The 26,266-nt window shown below is 40.5% G+C and overlaps 1 protein-coding gene across 1 annotated transcript in view; it reads left to right on the top strand.

Annotated features, from left to right (window-relative positions):
* APOO (apolipoprotein O) overlaps nucleotides 1–26,266 on the top strand; it is a 420,782-nt gene that overhangs the window by 22,924 nt on the left and 371,592 nt on the right. Inside the window, 1 exon segment of the mRNA XM_053706366.1 lies at nucleotides 18,707–18,811. Within this exon segment, the coding sequence (XP_053562341.1) occupies nucleotides 18,707–18,811 (105 nt within the window).

The raw sequence follows: 26,266 nt of genomic DNA, 5'->3' as shown, positions 1-26,266 counted from the left end.
TCTAGGCTCTAAGAGCATCGCAACACAGGTACAGTCTAAGCATTCTATTAACTTTTCTTTCCCTATTATTAAAATAATGAATATTTATAATATAACTAGTGCATAAAACAGAGCACATAGCCATGAAATCTCAATAAACAAAAAACATTGGCAGTATTATGGATTGTTCTACAGAGCTCAGTGACTTGAAACGTGGCACTGTCATAGAATGCCACCTTTGTCATAAGTCAGTCTGTGAAATTTCTTACCTGCTAGATCTGCCCAGACCAGTTATAAATGCTATTATTGTGAGGTGGAAGTGTCTAGGAGCAACAACAGCCCAGCCAATCACAATAGCACAAGAACTGTGCGTTGGGAGCTCCATGATTGAGCAGCTGTACACAAGCCTTACATTCTCATGCTCAATACCAAGCATAGCTGGCGTGGTCTAAACCACACCACAAATGGATTGTGGAAGCGTGTTCTCTGGAGTCTTATGCTTAACCAACTGGCAGTCTGATGGAAGAATCTGAGTGTGGCAGATGTAAAATTTGGTAGAAGAGGGATAATGGTCTGTGGAGCTTCAGGGTTTGAGCTAGGTCACTTGGTTGCAGTGAAGTGTCATCTTATTGCTACAGGATACAAAGACTTGTGGCAACAGTTTGAAGAAGACCTTTTTCTTGTTGCAGCATGACTGTGTCCCTGTGCGCAAAGCAAGGTCCATGAAGTCATGGTTTTACAAGTTTTGTGTAGAGGAAATCAAGTGGACTCAATCCCTCAACTCCTTTTGAACACTTTTGGGATGAATTGGAATGCTAATTGCCAGTATCAGTGTCTAACCTGACAAATGCTCTTTTGGCTGAATAGGTACAAATTTCCACAGACACACTCCAAAATCTTGTTGAAAGTCTTCCCAGAAGAGTTGCGGTTGTTATAGCCTCAAAGGGAGGGGGCAACTCTATATTAATGTCCATGGTTTTGCAGTAGAATGTCCAACAAGCTCATATGGGTGTTATGGTCAGGTGTCCACATACTTTGGACATATATACATATACATTTAGTTTTTTTCTTTTCAATCCTAAAATAACTTTTCTAAAGCATGAGATTCATTACACAGACTGTACATCCTGTTTTTAATTTTTTAATGATTTGTCTACAGATTATAATCAAACATTACACATCTATTATGAATGAGAAGCAGACTGAATGTGTCAAATAGTTGTCACTTAAGTAGGGTCATTCGGAAATGCTGGCAGAGGTCCCAGTCCACCAGTATTTTACTGAATGACCCCCATTAAGTAACTTGCCTTTCACGTAACAATTTCCCTTCCTATTAATTTTGCTCTACACTAAATATATATGTGTGAAGATACAGCAATTTGCACTTAATGATCTAATGCCCTTTATCACTTTATCCAACCGCCTGTTTATGTAATGAAATAAAAAACAGAACTAATAGTTACAGAATGAAATAAGGTTTCCTGTTGAGAGAACACAAATTAAAACAGTTTTGTGTTCCAAGTGAACTTCCCATGCACTGTCTGGTATGTTGCAGGCACTTGCTGCTGAATAGACTCTGTGTTTCATTTTAGACTGACGGGGATCACATGATTAATTTTCTGCTTCCTTTTTTCATTTTATGGGTTTTAACTCAAAGTCTCTTCACAGCCAGAGACATCTGGAATCCCAAGTTAAAGGGATACTGAACCGAAATCTTTTCTTTAGTGATTCAGACAGAACATGCAATTTTAAGCAACTTTCTAATTTACTCCTATTATCAATTTTTCTTCGTTCTCTTGCTATCTTTGTTTGAAAAAGAAGGCATATAAGCTATTTTTTGGGTTAGACCCTGAACAGCACTTTTTTATTGGTGGGTGAATTTTTCCACCAATCGGCAAGAACAACTCAGGTTGTTCACCAAAAATGGGTCGACATCTAAACTTACATTCTTGCTTTTCAAATAAAGATACCAAGATAATGAAGAAAATTTGATAATAGGAGTAAATTAGAAGGTTGCTTAAAATTGCATGCTCTAACTGAATCACGGAAGAAACAATTTTGGTTCAGTGTCCCTTTAATAATTAAAAACCTGAAAAATCATTGTGTTGTTTTCCACACAATTAATTTATCACTTTGAGACATAGTAGTCAAAATTAAATTGCAATACACTTGTATTAACAACAATCCTTATAGTCTTAAGTGTTTCTGTGATATTTTTCTCTGTGTTTGACATGAGGAGAATATATACATTTTGTCCTTTGAACCCAAATTAAAATAATGCCAATGCTACTAACAGCACTCTGAGCAGGCATAGTGTTTGGATGCAGGCGCACAGAGCATATGTACATATTTTTTTTGCCTATGCACATCAAAAGCTTAAACAAACAAAACATTTTTTTAATCTGTTTTCTGGTGAGGAGATGAGAACTTCTTTTGGGTTGCCAGACCCCATGAGCCCCCCCCCCCCACCACACACACACACACACACATATATATATATATATATATATATATATATATATATATATATATATATATATATATATATATATACACACACACATACTATACATACACACACACACACACACACAAAGTCCAGCACTCACAAGCTCTCAGCTAAGACTAAAAGCAAAAATGGAAAGGTTATTTACCGCATTTGGCCAAATGGGACAAGCCCAGGTACCACGTCAAGGTCCTTTCCAAAAACCTGGGACCATACATACAGTGGGGCAAAAAAAGTTTTTAGTCAGCCACCAATTGTGCAAGTTCTCCCACTTAAGAAGATGAGAGAGGCCTGTAATTTTTATCATAGGTATACCTCAACTATGAGAGACAAAATGTGGAAACAAATCCAGACAATCACATTGTCTGATTTGGAAAGAATTTATTTGTAAATTATGGTGGAAAATAAGTATTTGGTCAATATCGAAAGTTCATCTCAATACTTTGTTATATATCCTTTGTTGGCAATGACAGAGGTCAAACGTTTTCTGTAAGTCTTGGCCCATTCCTGCATGCAAATCTCCTCTAGAGCAGTGTTGTTTTGGGGCTGTCGCTGGGCAACACAGACTTTCAACTCCCTCCATAGGTTTTCTATGGGGTTGAGATCTGGAGACTGGCTTGGCCACTCCAGGACCTTGAAATGCTTCTTACGAAGCCACTCCTTCGTTGCCCGGGCAGTGTGTTTGGGATCATTGTCATGCTGAAAGACCCAGCCACGTTTCATCTTCAATGCCCTTGCTGATGAAAGGAGGTTTGCACTCATGATACATGGCCCCATTCATTCTTTCATGTACACGGATCAGTCGTCCTGTTCCCTTTGCAGAGAAACAGCCCCAAAGCATGATGTTGCCACCCCCATGCTTCACAGTAGGTATGGTGTTCTTTGGTTGCAACTCAGCATTCTCTCTCCTCCAAACACGACAAGTTGTGTTTCTACCAAACAGTTCTACTTTAGTTTCATCTGACCATATGAAATTCTCCCAATCCGCTTCTGGATCATCCAAATGCTCTCTAGCATACTTCAGACGGGCCCGGACATGTACTGGCTTAAGCAGGGGGACACGTCTGGCCCTGCAGGATCTGAGTCCCTGGCGGCGTAGTGTGTTACTGATGGTAGCCTTTGTTACATTGGTCCCAGCTCTCTGCAGCTCATTCACTAGGCCCCCCCCGTGTGGTTCTGGGATGTTTGCTCACCGTTCTTGTGATCATTTTGACCCCACAGGGTGAGATCTTGCGTGGAGCCCCAGATCGAGGGAGATTATCAGTGGTCTTGTATGTCTTCCATTTTCTAATTATTGCTCCCACAGTTGATTTCTTCACACCAAGCTGCTTGCCTATTGCAGATTCAGTCTTCCCAACCTGGTGCAGGTCTACAATTTTGTTTCTGGTGTCCTTCGACAGCTCTTTGGTCTTCACCATAGTTGAGTTTGGAGTGTGACTGTTTGAGGTTGTGGACAGGTGTCTTTTATACTGATAACAAGTTCAAACAGGTGCTATTAATACAGGTAATGAGTGGAGGACAAATGAGCCTCTTAAAGAAGAAGATACAGGTCTGTGTGAGCCAGAAATCTTGCTTGTTTGTAGGTGACCAAATACTTATTTTCCACCATAATATGCAAATAAATTCTTTCCAAATCAGACAATGTGATAGTCTGGATTTGTTTCCACATTTTGTCTCTTATAGTTGAGGTATACCTATGATGAAAATTACAGGCCTCTCTCATCTTCTTCAGTGGGAGAACTTGCACAATTGGTGGCTGACTAAATACTTTTTTGCCCCACTGTACGTACGTACGTACGTACGTACGTACGTACGTACGTACGTACATACATACATACATACATACATGCATACATACCTACACTAGTGCTGTTAAGGATTTGTTATTGCCATGACAGTCACCTGTCAAGCACAAGACAAAACATTTGAAATACAAGATTTTGCCCTTTCAAATAAGGGGTCGGGCATAACTCCTTGAACAGTGGTAGGTGAGAGAGGTATTACCATGTCTTGTTTTGTTATATATCCATGTAGTGCTATTAGGTGAGCCCCTGATCACCTGCTGCCTAGATGGTTATGAAATCATTCATTTAAAATACGGAAATTCCATATATTTGATACAAGATGTGTTTTGTGTGTAATATAAGCTGTTTTTTAGGGATAGGGTTTCCTTTGGAAAATCCATTAGGTAAATTATTGCCTTTTTTATGCATGTGTCAAGGGTATGTGTCTGACTCCTGTCTTTCTAGATTGGTGTCTTATGTCTGTTTGTTTTATGGGAAGATAGGAGCTCTGAAAGAGCCCTTCTTCCCCTTATCAGTAGTGCCTAACAGAGCAGGTGATTACCATTACCATAGTGACCACTTGCAAAAAGAAAGTTCCCTGCTTTCAGTTGAGATGGACATAGGGACTCCTTCATGGACTGTACCCCTTTATAGAAAATCTTTACGTGGTCATCCTCTTTCAAATAAGTTGTTTGAACCCCCATAGGTCATTTCTTTCCTAAGACATGGAGAGTCCACAACGTTATTCCAATTACTAGTGGCATATTCACTCCTGGCTAGCAGGAGGAGGCAAAGAGCACCACAGCAAAGCTGTTAAGTGTCACTTCCCTTACCCATAACCTCCAGTCATTCTCTTTGCCTCTGTCAATGGAGGAGGTGAAGTTCGGTGTCTGAAGATTTATTTCCTTTTCTTGGTACTTTTCCCTGCAAGCAAGGATTTGGGGTTAGCTGTGTCCACGTCAATCTGTTGAGTGAGTAGTGTTGGCTTTTAAGCAGTTAGGAAGTAGTGAGGTGGTCCTTGCTTGGTTTCCTAACATTATGTGTCTTTTCACAACTTGTAAGCTGTGGTCTTGCCTGACAACTAGATTGCAGGTAAGTGATTTTTGTCTTCTAGGTATTGGAGAGTTGCACTTGAAGAAGATTGAGCTGCAACTTTAATTTGGGACATGTTATATCCTTTATATAAGATACTTATAGGCAGGGTGCAGGCATTTTATATGTGACTAAGGGGTTAATACTTTTTATTTGGGTATAAAGCATATCCCTTATTGTTGTTCTTAATTGTGGCTCATGTACTATTTATTTATAAATGGGTTATTGAATATTGAGGAGATTGGGCTGCTGCGCAGTTTCTCGTCTGATAGTCATGTGACTTCCGCTCTTCTGCATTCAGTTTTCTAAGTGGAGCTGCGGCGTCACTGTTCCGACATCTCCTGTGTTCACTCGGTCGGTAGGAGAGTCCTCTGACATTTCACATTATCAGTTTGTCTGAGGTGTAGAGGGTCTGATTTGGTTTTGTTAAGCTATCTTTTTATTTGGATATATTGTTGCCCTCTGAGCCCAATGTCTCTCAGGATGATGCTGTTCAGGCTATGCCACAGCTTTCTCCTCAAACGTCCCAAGCCTCAGTTGCGTCACATACAGTGCCCTGCAGTTCCTCTCAGCCTCCTGGAGGAGATTATTTGCCATCAGATTTTGCTGCACAGATATCCTCTGCGGTATCTGCGGCATTATCTGCTTTTCCTTTGTTGGGAAAACGCAAGAGGAAATCTAAACATTTGTCAGATGGTAAGGTGTCTGTCCCTTCTGCTGCCATGAAGGTTGACCCTCCTCATAAGTCTGATGAGAAGGATACTTCGGTAGCCCCTGAGGGTGAAATCTCTGATTCTGACAGTATAGTATAATTCCTTTGTCTGATTCTGAAGAGGTAAACTTCAGATTTAAGCTTGAACACATCCCTGTACTGTTAAAGGAGGTTTTGGCTAGTTGGACGACTCCAGCGCTTCTGTCGCTGTCAACCCTAAGAAATCTAGTAAACTTAACAAATACTACGATGTTCCTTCCGCGGTGGAAGTGTTTCCTGTTCCAGAACGTGTCAGAGATTATTGCACAGGAATGGGATAAACCTGGGATTCCTTTCTCAAAGTCTCCTGTTTTTAAGAAGATGTTTCCTATTGCTGACTCCATTCGAGACTCATGGCGCACAGTTCCTAAGGTAGAAGGGGCTATTTCTACTCTGGGTAATAGAACCACGATTCCTATTGAGGATAGCTGTTCTTTTAAGGATCCTATGGACAAGAAACTGGAGGCCTATTTAAAGAAAATGTATGTTCATCAGGGTCTTCAATGGCAACCTGCGGATTGTATTGCCACAGTAGCTAGTGCAGAATCTCATTGGTGCGATTCCCTGTCCAAACTGATTTTAGAGGATACTCTGTTAGAGGGGATCCAAGATAGAAACTAGGCAATGTCTTTATCTCGGATGCTAACATACAAGTCATTAGACTGGGAGCCAAGATGTCTGGCTTCTCTGTCCTAGCCCGCAGGGCCCTATGGCTTAAATCATGGTCAGCTGATGTCCAAGCTCCTGTCATTACCTTACAGGGGTATGACCCTGTTTGGTCGTGGTCTGGCGGAGATACTTTCTTAAATTACAGGTGGAAAGGGGTCCTTTCTCCCTCAAGACAAGAAGAATAGACCTAAAGCACATCAGAGTAATTTTCCTTCCTTTCATAACTTCAAGGATCAAAAGTCTTCCTCTCCCTCTTCCAAACAGGATCAGTCCAGGTCTTCCTGAAAACCCAATCAGTCTTGGAACAACGGAAAGCAATAAAAAAACTCCTCTGCTGAGACTAAATCAGCATGAAGGGTCTGACCCCGGTCTGAGATCAGATTAAGTGGGGGGCAGACTTTCTTTGTTTCATCTAGCCTGGATATGGGATGTCCCAGATCCTTGGGGTGTGGACAAAGTATCTCAGGGGTACAAAATAGAATTCAAATCTTGTCATCCAAAGAGGAAATTTCTCCTCAAGGTTATATGCAGATCAGGTAAAAAGAGAGGCATTCTTAAGGTTTGTTCAGGACCTTTCCTCCCTGGGAATGATTGTGCCTGTTCTAGTAACAGAACAGGGTCTAGGATTTTATTCAAATCTGTTTGTGGTTCCAAAAAAAGAGGGAACTTTTCGACCCATTTTAGACCTAAAGTGTCTCAACAAATTTCTCAGGGTACAGTTCTTCAAAATGGAAACCATTCTTCCTTTGATCCAAGAAGGTCAGTTCATGACGACCATAGATCTGAAGGACGCGTATCTTCATGTTCCCATACACAGGGATCATCATCAGTTTCTGAGATTTGCTTTTCTAAACAAGCATTTTCAGTTTGTTGCTCTTCCGTTTGGCCTTGCCACAGCTCCCAGGATCTTTTCAAAGGTTCTGGTAAGCTCTCTTGGCAGTTGTCAGGTCACAGGGAATTGCGGTGGCTCCTTACCTGGACGACATATTGGTTCAGGCGCCATCTTTTCAACAAGCAAACTCTCATACCGAGATCTTGTAGTCTTTTCTACGTTCCCATGGATGGAAAGTGAATCTGGAGAAGAGTTCCCTTGTTCCCGCTACAAGGGTGGTTTTCTTAGGGACCATCATAGATTCTCTATCTATGAAGATTTTTCTGACTGAGGTCAGAATATCCAAACTTCTCACTTCTTGCCTCTCTCTTCAGTCTACTGTTCGGTCATCAGTAGCTCAATGTATGGAGGTAATTGGTCTGATGGTCGCTTCCATGGACATTATTCCCTTTGCTCGATTCCATTTGAGAGCTCTGCATTTGTGCATGCTCAAACAATGGAATGGGAATCATTTGGATCTGTCTCAAAGGATAGATCTAGACCAGTTGGCAAGAGACTCTATCGTGGTGGATTTCTCAGGATCATCTTTCTCAGGGCACATGCTTCTGGAGACCTTCCTGGGTGATTGTGACCAAGGTTGCCAGCCTGCTGGGCTGGGGAGCAGTCTGGGACTCGTTAAAGGCTCAGGATCTATGGTTTTGGGAGGAGGCGTGTCTCCCAATAAACATCTTGGAGTAAAGAGTGATATTCAATGCCCTGAAGGCTTGGCCTCAGTTGTCCTTAGCCCGGTTTATCAGGTTCCAGTCGGACAATATCACCTCAGTGGCCTATATCAACCACCAGGGAGGAACTCAGAGTTCCTTGGCCATGAAGGAGGTGACTCGCATTCTGCAGTGGACGGAAGCTCACAATTGTCTTCTATCTTCCATCCACATTCCAGGAGTGGACAACTGGGAGGCAGATTTCCTGAGAAGACAGACCTTTCATCCCGGATAGATCCGAAGGTGTTCTTCAGGTTAACACTCAAGTGGGGGGTGCCGGAGTTAGATCTGATGGTGTCTCGTCAGAACGCCAAGTTTCCAAGGTACGGTTCAAGGTCAAGAGATCCTCAGGCCACCCTGATAGATGCTCTGGCGATTCCTTGGGATTTCGGTCTAGCATACCTGTTTCCTCCGTTTGCACTCCTTCCACCAGTCATTGCTCGTATCAAACAGGAGAGAGCGCCTGTAATTCTAATAGCTCCTGCATGGTCTCACATGATCTGTTTTGCGGACCTAGTGAAGATGTCCTCTCTTCCACCTTGGAGGTAACCTCTGAGACAGGACCTTCTAACTCGGGGTCCTTTCCTCCATCCAAATCTCGTTTCTCTGAAGCTGACTGCTTGCGTGGGTTTTCTGTTACTCGTAAGATTTGCCATAAGGTATGGCGTAAATACCTTTTTATTGGTGTGGATCAAAGGGCTACTCTTAAAGTAGGGTCAAGATTCCTAGAATTTTGTCTCTTTCTCCAGGATGGTCTGGAGAAAGAGTTTTCAGTCAGTTCTCTGAAAGGTCAGATTTCTGCATTATCTATTATTTCTCTTGTTAAGTGTATCCAGTCCACGGATCATCCATTACTTGTGGGATATTCTCCTTCCCAACAGGAAGTTGCAAGAGGATCACCCACAGCAGAGCTGCTATATAGCTCCTCCCCTAACTGTCATATCCAGTCATTCTCTTGCAAGCCTCAACCAAGATGGAGGTCGTAAGAGGAGTGTGGTGTTTATTCTTCAATCAAAAGTTTATTATTTTTAAATGGTACCGGAGTGTACTGTTTATCTCAGGCAGTATTTAGAAGAAGAATCTGCCTGCGTTTTCTATGATCTTAGCAGAAGTAACTAAGATCCATGGCTGTTCTCACATATTCTGAGGAGTGAGGTAACTTCAGAGAGGGAATGGCGTGCAGGTTTTCCTGCAATAAGGTATGTGCAGTTAATATTTTTCTAGGGATGGAATTTGCTAGAAAATGCTGCTGATACTGAACTAATGTAAGTAAAGCCTTAAATGCAGTGAGAGCTACTGGTATCAGGCTTATTAATAGAGATACATACTCTTGTAAAAATGTAATATAAAACGTTTGCTGGCATGTTTAATCGTTTTTATATATGTATTTGGTGATAAAACTTATTGGGGCCTAGTTTTTTTCCACATGGCTGGCTTGAATTCTGCCTAGTAACAGTTTCCTGACTTTCCACTGTTGTAATATGAGTGGGAGGGGTTTTTTTGTGCAGCAAAAATTACAGACACAGACATCCAGCTTCTTCCTGCATGATCCAGGATATCTCTGGAGGGCTCAAAAGGCTTCAAAGTCGTTTTTGAGGGAGGTAACAAGCCACAGTAGAGCTGTGGCAGTTGTGACTATTTAAAAAAACAAACAAAAAAAACCAAAACGTTTTTGTCAGTTATTATTCTGTGTTTGGTATTAAGGGGTTAATCATCCATTTGCAAGTGGGTGCAATGCTCTGCTAACTTGTTACATATACTGTAAAAATTTTGTTAGTGTAGCTGCCTTTTTTCACTGTTATTTCAAATTTTGGCAAAAATTTGTGTTTCTTAAAGGTGCAGTAACGTTTTTTATATTGCTTGTAAACTTGTTTAAAGTGTTTTCCAAGCTTGCTAGTCTCATTGCTAGTTTGTTTAAACATGTCTGACACAGAGGAAACAACTTGTTCATTATGTTTGAAAGCCATGGTGTAGCCCCATAGGAGAATGTGTACTAAATGTATTGATTTCACCTTAAACAGTAAAGATCAGTCTTTAACTATAAAAGAAATATCACCAGAAGATTCTGACGAGGGGGAAGTTATGCCGACTAACTCTCCCCACGTGTCAGACCCTTCGCCTCCCGCTCAGGGGATGCACGCTAATATGGCGCCAATTGCATCAGGGACGCCCATAGCGATTACCTTGCAGGACATGGCTGCAATCATGAATAATACCCTGTCAGAGGTATTATCCAGGTTGCCTGAATTAAGAGGCAAGCGCAATTGCTCTGGGATTAGGAGAAATACAGAGCGCGCAGATGTTGTAAGGGCCATGTCTGATACTGCGTCACAATATGCAGATCATGAGGACGGAGAGCTTCAGTCTGTGGGTGACGTCTCTGATTCGGGGAAACCTGATTCAGGGATTTCTAATTTTAAATTTAAGCTTGAGAAGCTCCGTGTATTGCTTGGGGAGGTATTAGCTGCTCTGAATGACTGTAACACAGTTGCAGTACCAGAGAAATTTGTGTAGGCTGGATAAATACTATGCGGTGCCGGTGTGTACTGATTTTTTTCCTATACCTAAAAGGCTTACAGAAATTATTAGCAAGGAGTAGAATAGACTGGGTGTGCCTTTTTCCCCACCTCCTATATTTAGAAAAATGTTTCCAATAGACGCCACTACACGGGACTTATGGCAGACGGTCCCTAAGGTGGAGGGAGCAGTTTCTACTTTAGCAAAGCGTACCACTATCCCGGTTGAGGACAGTTGTGCTTTTTCAGATCCAATGGATAAAAAATTGGAGGGTTACCTTAAGAAAATGTTTATTCAACAAGGTTTTATTTTACAGCCCCTTGCATGCATTGCGCCTGTCACGGCCGCGGCGGCATTCTGGTTTGAGGCCCTGGAAGAGGCCATCCATACAGCTCCATTGACTGAAATTATTGACAAGCTTAGAACACTTAAGCTAGCTAACTCATTTGTTTCTGATGCCATTGTTCATTTGACTAAACTAACGGCTAAGAATTCCGGATTCGCCATCCAGGCGTGTAGGGAGCTATGGCTTAAATCCTGGTCAGCTGACGTGACTTCGAAGTCTAAATTACTCAACATTCCTTTCAAGGGGCAGACCTTATTCGGGCCTGGTTTGAAGGAAATTATTGCTGACATTACTGGAGGTAAGGGTCATACCCTTCCTCAGGACAGGGCCAAAGCAAAGGCCAAACAGTCTAATTTTCGTGCCTTTCGAAATTTCAAGGAAGGTGCAGCATCAACTTCCTCCGCTTCAAAGCAAGAGGGAACTTTTGCTCAATCTAAGCAGGCCTGGAAACCTAACCAGTCCTGGAACAAGGGCAAGCAGGCCAGAAAGCCTGCTGCTGCCTCTAAGACAGCATGAAGGAATGGCCCCCTATCCGGCGACGGATCTAGTAGGGGGCAGACTTTCTCTCTTCGCCCAGGCATGGGCAAGAGATGTTCAAGATCATATCTCAGGGATATCTTCTGGACTTCAAAGCTTCCCCTCCACAAGGGAGATTTCATCTTTCAAGGCTATCTGCAAATCAGATAAAGAAAGAGGCATTCCTATTCTGTGTGCAAGACCTCCTAATTATGGGAGTGATCCATCCAGTTCCGCGGACGGAACAAGGACAGGGTTTTTATTCAAATCTGTTTGTGGTTCCCAAAAAAGAGGGAACCTTCAGACCAATTTTGGATCTAAAGATCTTAAACAAATTCCTCAGAGTTCCATCTTTCAAAATGGAAACTATTCGGACCATCCTACCCATGATCCAAGAGGGTCAGTACATGACCACAGTGGACCTAAAGGATGCCTACCTTCACATACCGATTCACAAAGACTATCATCGGTTTCTAAGGTTTGCCTTTCTAGACAGGCATTACCAATTTGTAGCTCTTCCCTTCAGGTTGGCTACAGCCCCGAGAATCTTTACAAAGGTTCTGGGCTCACTTCTGGCGGTTCTAAGACCGCGAGGCATAGCGGTAGCTCCGTATCTAGATGACATCCTGATACAGGCGTCAAACTTTCAAGTTGCCAAGTCTCATACAGAGATAGTTCTGGCATTTCTGAGGTCGCACGGGTGGAAAGTGAACGAGGAAAAGAGTTCTCTATCCCCACTCACAAGAGTCTCCTTCTTAGGGACTCTTATAGATTCTGTAGAAATTAAAATTTACCTGACGGAGTCCAGGTTATCAAAACTTCTAAATGCTTGCCGTGTTCTTCACTCCATTCCGCGCCCTTCGGTGGCTCAGTGTATGGAGGTAATCGGCTTAATGGTAGCGGCAATGGACATAGTGCCATTTGCGCTCCTACATCTCAGACCGCTGCAATTATGCATGCTGAGTCAGTGGAATGGGGATTACACAGATTTGTCCCCTCTGCTAAATCTGGATCAAGAGACCAGAGATTCTCTTCTCTGGTGGTTGTCTCGGGTCCACCTGTCCAAGGGTATGACCTTTCGCAGGCCAGATTGGACAATTGTAACAACAGATGCCAGCCTTCTAGGTTGGGGTGCAGTCTGGAACTCCTTGAAGGCACAGGGATCGTGGACTCAGGAGGAGAAACTCCTTCCAATAAATATTCTGGAGTTAAGAGCGATATTCAATGCTCTTCTGGCTTGGCCTCAGTTAGCAACACTGAGGTTCATCAGATTTCAGTCGGACAACATCACGGCTGTGGCTTACATCAACCATCAAGGGGGAACCAGGAGTTCCCTAGCGATGTTAGAAGTCTCAAAAATAATTCGCTGGGCAGAGTGCCACTCTTGCCACCTGTCAGCAATCCATATCCCAGGCGTGGAGAACTGGGAGGCGGATTTTCTAAGTCGTCAGACTTTCCATCCGGGGGAGTGGGAACTCCATCCAGAGGTGTTTGCTCAATTGATTCATCGTTGGGGCAAACCAGAGTTGGATCTCATGGCATCTCGCCAGAACGCCAAGCTCCCTTGTTACGGATCCAGGTCCAGGGACCCAGAAGCGACGCTGATAGATGCTCTAGCAGCGCCTTGGTTCTTCAACCTGGCTTATGTGTTTCCACCGTTTCCTCTGCTCCCTCGACTGATTGCCAAAATCAAACAGGAGAGAGCATCAGTGATTCTGATAGCACCTGCGTGGCCATGCAGGACTTGGTATGCAGACCTAGTGGACATGTCATCCTTTCCACCATGGACTCTGCCTCTAAGACAGGACCTTCTGATACAAGGTCCTTTCAATCATCGAAATCTAATTTCTCTGAGACTGACTGCATGGAGATTGAACGCTTGATTCTATCAAAGCGTGGCTTCTCCGAGTCAGTCATTGATACCTTAATACAGGCACGAAAGCCTGTTACCAGGAAAATCTACCACAAGATATGGAGTAAATATCCTTATTGGTGTGAATCCAAGAATTACTCATGGAGTAAGGTTAGGATTCCTAGAATATTGTCTTTTCTCCAAGAGGGCTTGGACAAAGGATTATCAGCTAGTTCCTTAAAGGGACAGATTTCTGCTCTGTCTATTCTTTTGCACAAGCGTCTGGCAGAGGTTCCAGACATTCAGGCATTTTGCCTGGTTAGAATTAAGCCTGTGTTTAAACCTGTTGCTCCTCCGTGGAGCTTAAACTTGGTTCTTAAAGTTCTTCAAGGAGTTCTGTTTGAACCCCTTCATTCCATTGATATTAAACTTTTATCTTGGAAAGTTCTGTTTTTGATGGCTATTTCCTCGGCTCGGAGAGTCTCTGAGCTATCTGCCTTACAATGTGATTCTCCTTATCTGATTTTTCATGCATATAAGGTAGTTCTGCGTACCAAACATGAGTTTTTACCTAAGGTGGTTTCTAACAAGAATATCAATCAAGAGATTGTTGTTCCATCATTGTGTCCTAATCCTTCTTCAAAGAAGGAACGTCTTTTACATAATCTGGACGTAGTCCGTGCCTTGAAGTTTTACTTACAAGCTACTAAGGATTTTCGTCAAACATCTTCCCTGTTTGTCGTTTACTCTGGACAGAGGAGAGGTCAAAAAGCTTTGGCAACCTCTCTGTCCTTTTGGCTTCGGAGCGTAATACGCCTAGCCTATGTGACTGCTGGACAGCAGCTCCCTGAAAGGATTACAGCTCATTCTACTAGAGCTGTGGCTTCCACCTGGGCCTTCAAAAATGAGGCCTCTGTTGAACAGATTTGCAAGGCTGCGACTTGGTCTTCGCTTCACACTTTTTCAAAATTTTACATATTTGATACTTTTGCTTCTTCGGAGGCTGTTTTTGGGAGAAAGGTTCTTCGGGCAGTGGTTCCTTCCGCTTAATCCTGCCTTGTCCCTCCCATCATCCGTGTACTTTAGCTTTGGTATTGGTATCCCACAAGTAATGGATGATCCGTGGACTGGATACACTTAACAAGAGAAAACATAATTTATGCTTACCTGATAAATTTATTTCTCTTGTGGTGTATCCAGTCCACGGCCCGCCCTGTCCTTTTTAAGGCAGGTCTAAATTTTAATTAAACTACAGTCACCACTGCACCCTATGGTTTCTCCTTTCTCTGTTTGTTTTCGGTCGAATGACTGGATATGACAGTTAGGGGAGGAGCTATATAGCAGCTCTGCTGTGGGTGATCCTCTTGCAACTTCCTGTTGGGAAGGAGAATATCCCACAAGTAATGGATGATCCGTGGACTGGATACACCACAAGAGAAATAAATTTATCAGGTAAGCATAAATTATGTTTTTACATAAGCGTCTGGCGGATGTGCCAGATGTTCAATGATTTTGTCAGGCCCTGGTTAGAATCAGGCCTGTGTTTAAATCTGTTGCTCCTCCTTGGAACCTTAACCTAGTTCTTAGAGTTTTACAACAGGCTCAGTTTGAGCTAATGCATTCCATAGATATTAATCTGTTATCTTGGAAGGTTTTGTTTCTTATTGCTATTTCTTCTGCTCTGAGAGTTTCCGAACTCTCGGATTTGCAGTGCAATTTGCCTTACCTTATTTTTAATGCGGATAAGGCAGTCCTTCATATTAATTTGGGGTTTATCCTTAAGATGGTTTCGGATAGAAATATTGATCAGGAAATTGTTGTTCCTTCTCTCTGTCCTAATCCTTCCTCTCATAAGGAGGAACGTCTGTTTCACAATTTGGATGTGGTGCACTCTCTTAAGTCTTCTGCCCTGTTTGTTTGTTTCTCTGGAAAGCGTAAGGGTCAGAAGGCTACTTCTACTTCTCTTTCCCTCTGGTTGGGATGTATGATTCATTTTGCTTATGAGACTGCTGGACAGCAGCCTCCTGAGAGACTTACAAAAATGAAGCTTCTGTGGAACAAATTTGCAAGGCTGCAACTTGGTCCTCTCTGCATACTTTTCCAAATTCTACAAATTTGATACGTTTACCTCGGCTGAGGCTTCCTTTGGGAGAAAGGCTCTTCAAGCGGTGGTGCCTTCTGCTTAGGTCTGTCTGTCTTATTCTATGTCTTAGGAAAGAAAACTAAATTAATGCTTACCTGATAAATTTATTTCCGGACATGGAGAGTCCACGACCCCACCCTTTAGATTAGACAGTAATTTTTTGCTAAACCTCAGGCACCTCTACACCTTTATTTTCCATTTCCCTTTCGGCTGAATGACTGGGGGCTATGGGTAATGGAAGTGACACTTAGCAGCTTTGCTGTGGTGCTCTTTGCCTCGTCCTGCTGGCCAGGAGTGAATATCCCACTAGTAATTGGAATGACGTCATGGACTTTCCATGTCCGGAAATAAATTTATCAGGTAAGCATAAATTTTGTTTTTGGGGACATAAGAACTCTATTAGAGCCTCCTCTCCCTTAACCAATTTTCTCTAACCCCTAGTTGTGCAGGCGATCTTTTTTTTTTTTTTTTAATCATTTTACACCAGTCACCTCTTATTTTAGAGGGATATGTAACACCCCATTTGTTATGGCAGACTCAGCTCTTTAAAATAAGAGGACAGATCTAAGTGGTGCTGGCATGAGGTGGTGTGTCTGCCTCTTGGTTTGTCTTCTGCACCATGCAGTAAAGCACCTTTTGCATAGAATGATGTTAATGAGGAAAAGCATAGCAGAATTTTTGTCTAAACACTGGTGCTATATATATATATAAAAAAAATCGCATTAGTAGGTTTTTCATAAAAGCAAAGTCTTTTCAGGATGATTTTATAAAATAAAATCTATATTCAAAATAGGGAGAACATTTATTCAGGAGTTAAATATTTCACTTAATACTAGGACCCCATATGAACCCAGTAAACTGAAGTGAAAACTGAATCTTTAGGTTCCGCTGGTTGCTAACTTTCTAGTTGAGCTACAAACCATACATAAAGGAAAACTTGTTTCACTGGCTGTCTTTATATTACATGGTTGCCAAGAACTCCCACACACAGGGCTGGTTTTGTTTAACAAAAGCAGTGTGTCTGTTCCAGTGCAGCTGAGTCCTGGAAGAATCGTTATTGGAATCTGAGGAATATGAATCCTTTGTAAGACCCTAATGCCATTACAGGAAGTCAGGACAGATTATTCTGCTGAATGATTTCCTGAATTTAGGATCTGAAATAAATGGCTTTTATGTCAGAAGGTAGGAAACATTTAAATGAAGCATACTCCAGATGACTCAAAAAAAATTAAAAAAAATTAACCACACTGCTGTCATGTGTCTTAAACACAACTCTGTGCATGCAGCAGATGGGTTAAATGTATGTAACATGTGAAACCAATATCATCATAGTACTAAAAAAATGTTTGTATAGTAAGCCATACAGATATTGGGCCAGATTACAAGTGGAGAGGTATTTAATGATCCCGCTCACACGCTAGCTCCGCTAGAAGTAAGGTATTTGCGCATATTGGGTAGCGCTCGTATTACAAGTTGAAAGTAAAGAGTTTTTACTCGCGTACTAACCCAATGCACACAAAAAGCCAAAATTTGAATTTTGTGACCAGGTTAGAAGTCAATGGTGCAAAAATGGAGGGGGGGGGGGGGGCTAACACCCTACTTGTATGCAAACCAGATTGCATATTTTCAAGTGCACTAACCTGACATGAAAATATTAATATTTCACATTCCAATGTTCTTCACATAGCAGCATATTTCTACATATATTTTTTATTGGTACAAAATATATATATATGTATTGCTATATACAGATATATGCGCTGCATAGTTAAAATATGACTATGGAGACTCTGTTCCCCACAGATTAGGAGTGGGAACGTTTGGCAGGAAGAGTTGTTAGTAGCTGACAGAACCAGAGTCTGAGCCTTCGCAGTAGCACAGTAACAACACGGTAATCATTTGGTGTTTTTATCTATGTTTATGTAATGTACAGATTTTATTTGAATAAAATATGAACATACAATTGGTCAATCTTGCCAGTGAAATGAGAAAAAAAATATAAATGCTGTGTTGTAACAAGCATTTCAAAGCGCAATTAAAAATGTAATAACATCTATGGCGAGGGGGCCTCACCTTGAAAGTTTCGCCAACGGGAAGGTCCCCTGTGTAAGACTTTGAAAACCTCTGATATATACATGCATGTACATCTTTAGATATGTATATGTATGTATCCCTATGTTAAAGCCATTTGCAGCCTTTTTTTTTTTTCTTCCAACACCCGAAGCCTCATATGTTTGAGCCCTTATAACTTTTTATGCAATTTTTTAATAATTTTTACTAGATTTTGTTATTATGAGTGTAACTGTACCTTTGTAATGTATTTTTGATGTGTTTTGTGCAACGTTTTTTGTTTTGCGGAACAGTCAACTAGAGCTCTGAGGACGCTCTATCCCGACAAATGTTAACTTCAATTGTGCTCAAGCGATTGTGCTTACTTGCACTTTGTAACATTAGCTAAACGCTAATGCAATAAACCCCTTTTCGCTTATGCGTAACTGTTAGCCCACCACTCATAATCTGGAACATAATAGGTAATTCAATAGATCTGAGATCAGAACCCAGAACTTAAACTACATTCCTCCAAACAGACTAGCACCTTAGCCCAGGAGTCCCTCAATCCATCTAACCACATCGGACCTCAGATTAGGTTCTTGTCCGTGCATCACCTTTCTCAGCCATATGACCACAATAGATCTGATCTTTGGCCCTGCAGACCCAACCTTATTAGGTAGCAATGCATTGTAACCCTCTTGGTGAGGGGTTAAGGCACGGCATCACTATTACACTTTCCAAATAACAGAGGGAAGGTTATAAAGAAAAACTGTCAAAACGAACAGTGTATATGTTTCATTGGTGTTGTAGATTACAATAATACATAGTCTTGCCATTTATTATTTTCTAATGTAAAAAAAGAATTCATAGTGTTTAATACTATTTGTTGTGCTATTTGTTTACCAGGTAATGAAGCTGCTTGCTGTTCCTGCTAGCTTGAGCTTTGTGTCTCTACGTGTGCATGCTGCCAGTGAGAAGCCAAGTGCAAAGGATTTCATAAAGCTGGAAGAGGTAATTTTCCATGACAATATATAAGACAACACTTAAAGGGGCATTGAAATAAACTTAAGGACCATTAAACTTGACATTTCAAGAACGCATAAAAGGTTTCATTATTGCAATATACATTCATTATTTATTTTGCAGCCTTTTGTTGTAAAATACATTTAAAAAATGTTTCACTTTCTTTCATGGAGGCTTGGGTTAATGCTTTTAAAAGGTGGATTAGCAGTTTTGCATCAACAATCAGGATAGGCAAATCATTCTTTGCAATAGTAACCAAGATGAATCAGTGCTACCACCTTAAGGGAATACAAGAGTGCAGGCTACCCCAGTCTGCACATGTGCAAGCAGTTTGGGCTATATCTGAATATTAGTTTGTGACTGGTTAGAAGGGGTTCTTTTTGTTCTGGGGGACAGGGCAATCAGTGATAGAATTAACATAAAGCAATATGCTCATTTGACAAAACAAAGCTACAGTTAATTGCAAAACGATTCTTATTTATATATGAAGGTTTATTATCATGTAGTTTATAATTTGTGTTTTAACGTCCCTTTAACAACTTAAAGAGGTAACGAAAATAAAAATCAATCACTTAGCAGTGTTATATAATAAGAAATGTTAAACATATTTAGCATATCCAAGTTGGTGTAATAACCCTAAATATAGATATAATAATAGATATAATAAAGGTAAAAAAAATAAAGGGATTTTATGCACTGACCACTGCCACACAATTCAACTTTTATATAATTAAAATATTTGTCTGGAGAATAGCAAATAAAAAGAAAATATCTGATTACCCTAAACCCCCCCCCCCCCACAATTATGTGTGTGGAACACAATAAAATAAAAACATATCAAAGTATCACCACTCCTTAATTTTCTTGCCATTAACTGGAACCTTGGCATCAAATGGGGTAAATATTTTGTATAACATCAAATCACAAACTGTACAAATGCATTTTGGCTCATATACGGTCTTTTTTTTAATGTGTATTGATGAAGAAAACTTGCTGGCATTTTAAATAATGAATCAACCAATTAAAAAAATTGAGCAATCGCAAGAAGACCTCCCATCTTATTTTATCTGTATAATACCTATCAGGTCATCATACTTAGAGAGTGAATGCAGCTAATGCATTGTGAGAGCGGAATTAAGAGGAGTAATTTCAACACTATTGGTCACACGGTTATGATAGGTTTCATCCGAACAGCTTATATTGTAGTTCTGAAATTTTCAGTATATGTGGCAGCTTGGACAGGCAAAAAGTTATTTCAAATGTCAAAATAAAGATAAAGGAACTATTTGTAAATAAGACACTTCAGCAGATAAAATGCATTGTTGGGAACACTTTAACGATGTACAGAGAATTAATTTTACTTTGTTTTAGTATATTATTATAGTCTTTTGTTTGATATGCAATTTTTTACTTGTGCACTTTGCAGAGGAAACAAAAAAGGGGTACTTGATGTGGGGGAGTTGATGACAAGTCAGAGTCAGATTATGCCTTAATGGGACACAAAACCAGTCCCACAGGAAATTATACCTGGTTTGTAAATATACTTACCTTTTTAAATGTTGCAAGGAAAAAAATAAGTAAATACAAAAATTTATATAATCAAACGGTATTTAACCCTTTGTCTCATCCTTCTGCAAGACCCCCACACTGCAGAGAATAGCTTGCGCCTGTTCCCTTTATATAAGCTAATGTTACAGCGTCCAATCTGTCTGCTTCTAACAGAACAGACAGCAATTGACGAGAGGGGAGGAGAATGAATAAAGTAGCTAAGGTGAAATGCTGTTTGATTATATAAACATTTCTCTTTTTTTTTTTTTTTTTTTCTTACAAAGTTTGAAAGATTAGTATATTTAGATATTAGGTATTGATTCTTATGGGACCTGTTTTGTGTCCCTTTAAATGTGCAGGCCAGTTAATTTTATGAAAAGGAAGTGACTTTTTTAAAGGGACAGTCTACACCAGAATTGTTATTGTTTTAAAAGATAGATAATCCCTTTTTTACCCATTCCCCAGTTTTGCATAACCAACACAGTTGTATTTATATATTTTTTACCTCTGTGATTAACTTTTATCTGAGCCTCTGCAAACTGCCCCTTTTTTCAGTTCTTTTGACAGACTTGCAGTTTAGCCAATCAGTGATAGCTCCCAGGTAACTTAACGTGCATGAGCACAGTGTTATCTATATGAAACACATGAACTAACACCCTAAATTAGCATATGAACCTCCTAGGTTAAGCTTTCAACTAAGAATACCAAGAGAACAAAAAATTGGTGATAAAAGTAAATTGGAAAATTGTTTAAGATTTCATGCCCTATCTGAATCATGAAAGTTTTTATTTTGGACTAGACTGTCCCTTTAAGTTAGAATATATGATTTCTGAAAACTGGGTAAGAATCTAACATGGCAAAGAGTTCCACAAGATGGATTCCCCACTAAAACAAAAGTCACATAGAAAAGATTTGGAAGTGGTAATAAAGAGCTTTGACAACTATAAAAAAACAGCACAAAGGAGATGTGTGAGACCTATTTGGAGAAAGGATTGGGACAGTGTTGTAGAGAGCTTTGGGGTAGAACTTTGAAATTGACTCTGGTGGTTAAAGGAAGACGGTGTAGACACTGATGTAGAGGGGCAGCAGCAGAGGATGAGTAGGGGTGAAGACATATGTATTTTGACTAAATTGAAATTAAAGGGACATCGTACACTAGATTTTTCTTTGCATAAATGTTTTGTAGATGATCCATTTATATAGCCCGTCTGGGAGTGTATAGTTTCTTTCATGTAATTAGCAAGAGTCCATGAGCTAGTGACGTATGGGATATACATTCCTACCAGGAGGGGCAAAGTTTCCCAAACCTCAAAATGCCTATAAATACACCCCTCACCACACCCACAATTCAGTTTTTACAAACTTTGCCTCCTATGGAGGTGGTGAAGTAAGTTTGTGCTAGATTCTACGTTGATATGCGCTCCGCAGCAAGTTGGAGCCCGGTTTTCCTCTCAGCGTGCAGTGAATGTCAGAGGGATGTGAGGAGAGTATTGCCTATTTGAATGCAGTGATCTCCTTCTACGGGGTCTATTTCATAGGTTCTCTGTTATCGGTCGTAGAGATTCATCTCTTACCTCCCTTTTCAGATCGACGATATACTCTTATTTATATACCATTACCTCTGCTGATTCTCGTTTCAGTACTGGTTTGGCTTTCTACAAACATGTAGATGAGTGTCCTGGGGTAAGTAAATCTTATTTTCTGTGACACTCTAAGCTATGGTTGGGCACTTTATTTATAAAGTTCTAAATATATGTATTCAAACATTTATTTGCCTTGACTCAGGATGTTCAACATTCCTTATTTTCAGACAGTCAGTTTCATATTTGGGATAATGCATTTGAATCAATTTTTTTTCTTACCTTAAAATTTGACTCTTTTTTCCCTGTGCGCTGTTAGGCTCGCGGGGGCTGAAAATGCTTCATTTTATTGCGTCATTCTTGGCGCAGACTTTTTTGGCGCAAAAAATCTTTTCTGTTTCCGGCGTCATACGTGTCGCCGGAAGTTGCGTCATTTTTTGACGTCCCTTTGCGCCAAAAATGTTGGCGTTCCGGATGTGGCGTCATTTTTGGCGCCAAAAAGCATTTAGGCGCCAAATAATGTGGGCGTCTTATTTGGCGCCAAAAAATATGGGCGTCGCTTTTGTCTCCACATTATTTCAGTCTCATTTTTTCTTTGCTTCTGGTTACTAGAAGCTTGTTTATTGGCATTTTTTCCCATTCCTGAAACTGTCATTTAAGGAATTTGATCAATTTTGCTTTATATGTTGTTTTTTCTCTTACATATTGCAAGATGTCTCACGTTGCATCTGAGTCAGAAGATACTTCAGGAAAATCGCTGTCTGGTGCTGGAACTACCAAAGCTAAGTGTATCTGCTGTAAACTTTTGGTAGCTATTCCTCCGGCTGTTGTTTGTATTAATTGTCATGACAAATTTGTTAAAGCAGATAATATTTCCTTTAGTAATGTACCATTGCCTGTTGCAGTTCCTTCAACATCTAAGGTGCAGAATGTTCCTGATAACATAAGAGATTTTGTTTCTGAATCCATCAAGAAGGCTATGTCTGTTATTTCTCCTTCTAGTAAACATAAAAAATCTTTTAAAACTTCTCTCTCTACAGATGAATTTTTAAATGAACATCATCATTCTGATTCTGATGACTCTTCTGGTTCAGAGGATTCTGTCTCAGAGATTGATGCTGATAAATCTTCATATTTATTTAAAATGGAATTTATTCATTCTTTACTTAAAGAAGTACTAATTGCTTTAGAAATAGAGGATTCTGGTCCTCTTGATACTAATTCTAAACGTTTAGATAAGGTATTTAAATCTCCTGTGGTTATTCCAGAAGTTTTTCCTGTTCCTAATGCTATTTCTGAAATAATTTCCAGAGAATGGGATAAATTGGGTAATTCATTTACTCCTTCTAAACGTTTTAAGCAATTATATCCTGTGCCGTCTGACAGATTAGAATTTTGGGACAAAATCCCTAAAGTCGATGGGGCTATTTCTACCCTTGCTAAACGTACTACTATTCCTACGTCGGATGGTACTTCGTTTAAAGATCCTTTAGATAGGAAAATTGAATCCTTTCTAAGAAAAGCTTATCTGTGTTCAGGTAATCTTCTTAGACCTGCTATATCATTGGCTGATGTTGCTGCAGCTTCAACTTTTTGGTTGGAGACTTTAGCGCAACAAGTAACAGATCATGATTCTCATAATATTATTATTCTTCTTCAGCATGCTAATAATTTTATCTGTGATGCCATCTTTGATATTATCAGAGTTGATGTCAGGTTTATGTCTCTTGCTATTCTAGCTAGAAGAGCTTTATGGCTTAAAACTTGGAATGCTGATATGGCTTCTAAATCAACTCTACTTTCTATTTCTTTCCAGGGTAACAAATTATTTGGTTCTCAGTTGGATTCTATTATCTCAACTGTTACTGGTGGGAAAGGAACTTTTTTACCACAGGATAAAAAATCTAAGGGTAAAAACAGGGCTAATAATCGTTTTCGTTCCTTTCGTTTCAACAAAGAACAAAAGCCTGATCCTTCATCCTCAGGAGCAGTTTCAGTTTGGAAACCATCTCCAGTCTGGAATAAATCCAAGCCTTCTAGAAAGGCAAAGCCTGCTTCTAAGTCCACATGAAGGTGCGGCCTTCATTCCAGCTCAGCTGGTAGGGGGCAGGTTACGTTTTTTTCAAAGAAATTTGGATCAATTCTGTTCACAATCTTTGGATTCAGAACATTGTTTCAGAAGGGTACAGAATTGGTTTCAAGATGAGACCTCCTGCAAAGAGATTTTTTCTTTCCCGTGTCCCAGTAAATCCAGTGAAAGCTCAAGCATTTCTGAATTGTGTTTCAGATCTAGAGTTGGCTGGAGTAATTATGCCAGTTCCAGTTCTGGAACAGGGGATGGGGTTTTATTCAAATCTCTTCATTGTACCAAAGAAGGAGAATTCCTTCAGACCAGTTCTGGATCTAAAAATATTGAATCGTTATGTAAGGATACCAACATTCAAAATGGTAACTGTAAGGACTATCTTGCCTTTTGTTCAGCAAGGGCATTATATGTCCACAATAGATTTACAGGATGCATATCTGCATATTCCGATTCATCCAGATCATTATCAGTTCCTGAGATTCTCTTTTCTGGACAAGCATTACCAGTTTGTGGCTCTGCCGTTTGGCCTAGCTACAGCTCCAAGAATTTTTACAAAGGTTCTCGGTGCCCTTCTGTCTGTAATCAGAGAACAGGGTATTGTGGTATTTCCTTATTTGGACAATATCTTGGTACTTGCTCAGTCTTTACATTTAGCAGAATCTCATACGAATCAACTTGTGTTGTTTCTTCAAGATCATGGTTGGAGGATCAATTCACCAAAAAGTTCATTGATTCCTCAGACAAGGGTAACCTTTCTGGGTTTCCAGATAGATTCAGTGTCCATGACTCTGTCTTTAACAGACAAGAGACGTCTAAAATTGATTTCAGCTTGTCGAAACCTTCAGTCACAATCATTCCCTTCGGTAGCCTTATGCATGGAAATTCTAGGTCTTATGACTGCTGCATCGGACGCGATCCCCTTTGCTCGTTTTCACATGCGACCTCTTCAGCTCTGTATGCTGAATCAATGGTGCAAGGATTACACAAAGATATCTCAATTAATATCTTTAAAACTGATTGTACGACACTCTCTAACGTGGTGGACAGATCACCATCGTTTGATTCAGGGGGCTTCTTTTGTGCTTCCGACCTGGACTGTAATTTCAACAGATGCAAGTCTCACAGGTTGGGGAGCTGTGTGGGGATCTCTGACAGCACAAGGAGTTTGGGAATCTCAGGAGGTGAGATTACCGATCAATATTTTGGAACTCCGTGCAATTTTCAGAGCTCTTCAGTTTTGGCCTCTTCTGAAGAGAGAATCGTTCATTTGTTTTCAGACAGACAATGTCACTACTGTGGCATACATCAATCATCAAGGAGGGACTCACAGTCCTCTGGCTATGAAAGAAGTATCTCGAATTCTGGTTTGGGCGGAATCCAGCTCCTGTCTAATATCTGCGGTTCATATCCCAGGTATAGACAATTGGGAAGCGGATTATCTCAGTCGCCAAACGTTGCATCCGGGCGAATGGTCTCTTCACCCAGAGGTATTTCTTCAGATTGTTCAAATGTGGGAGCTTCCAGAAATAGATCTGATGGCGTCTCATCTAAACAAGAAACTTCCCAGGTATCTGTCCAGATCCCGGGATCCTCAGGCGGAAGCAGTGGATGCATTATCACTTCCTTGGAAGTATCATCCTGCTTATATCTTTCCGCCTCTAGTTCTTCTTCCAAGAGTAATCTCCAAGATTCTGAAGGAATGCTCGTTTGTTCTGCTGGTAGCTCCGGCATGGCCTCACAGGTTTTGGTATGCGGATCTTGTCCGGATGGCCTCTTGCCATCCGTGGACTCTTCCGCTACGACCAGACCTTCTGTCGCAAGGTCCTTTTTTCCATCAGGATCTCAAATCCTTAAATTTAAAGGTATGGAGATTGAACGCTTGATTCTTGGTCAAAGAGGTTTCTCTGACTCTGTGATTAATACTATGTTACAGGCTCGTAAATCTGTATCCAGAGAGATATATTATAGAGTCTGGAAGACTTATATTTCTTGGTGTCTTTCTCATCATTTTTCTTGGCATTCTTTTAGAATTCCGAGAATTTTACAGTTTCTTCAGGATGGTTTAGATAAAGGTTTATCCGCAAGTTCTTTGAAAGGACAAATCTCTGCTCTTTCTGTTCTTTTTCACAGAAAGATTGCTAATCTTCCTGATATTCATTGTTTTGTACAAGCTTTGGTTCGTATAAAACCTGTCATTAAGTCAATTTCTCCTCCTTGGAGTTTGAATTT

This window comes from Bombina bombina, chromosome 3 (genome assembly GCF_027579735.1).
Source record: "Bombina bombina isolate aBomBom1 chromosome 3, aBomBom1.pri, whole genome shotgun sequence".
Lineage (NCBI taxonomy): Eukaryota > Metazoa > Chordata > Amphibia > Anura > Bombinatoridae > Bombina > Bombina bombina.
This window is presented reverse-complemented; position numbering and strand designations above follow the sequence as displayed.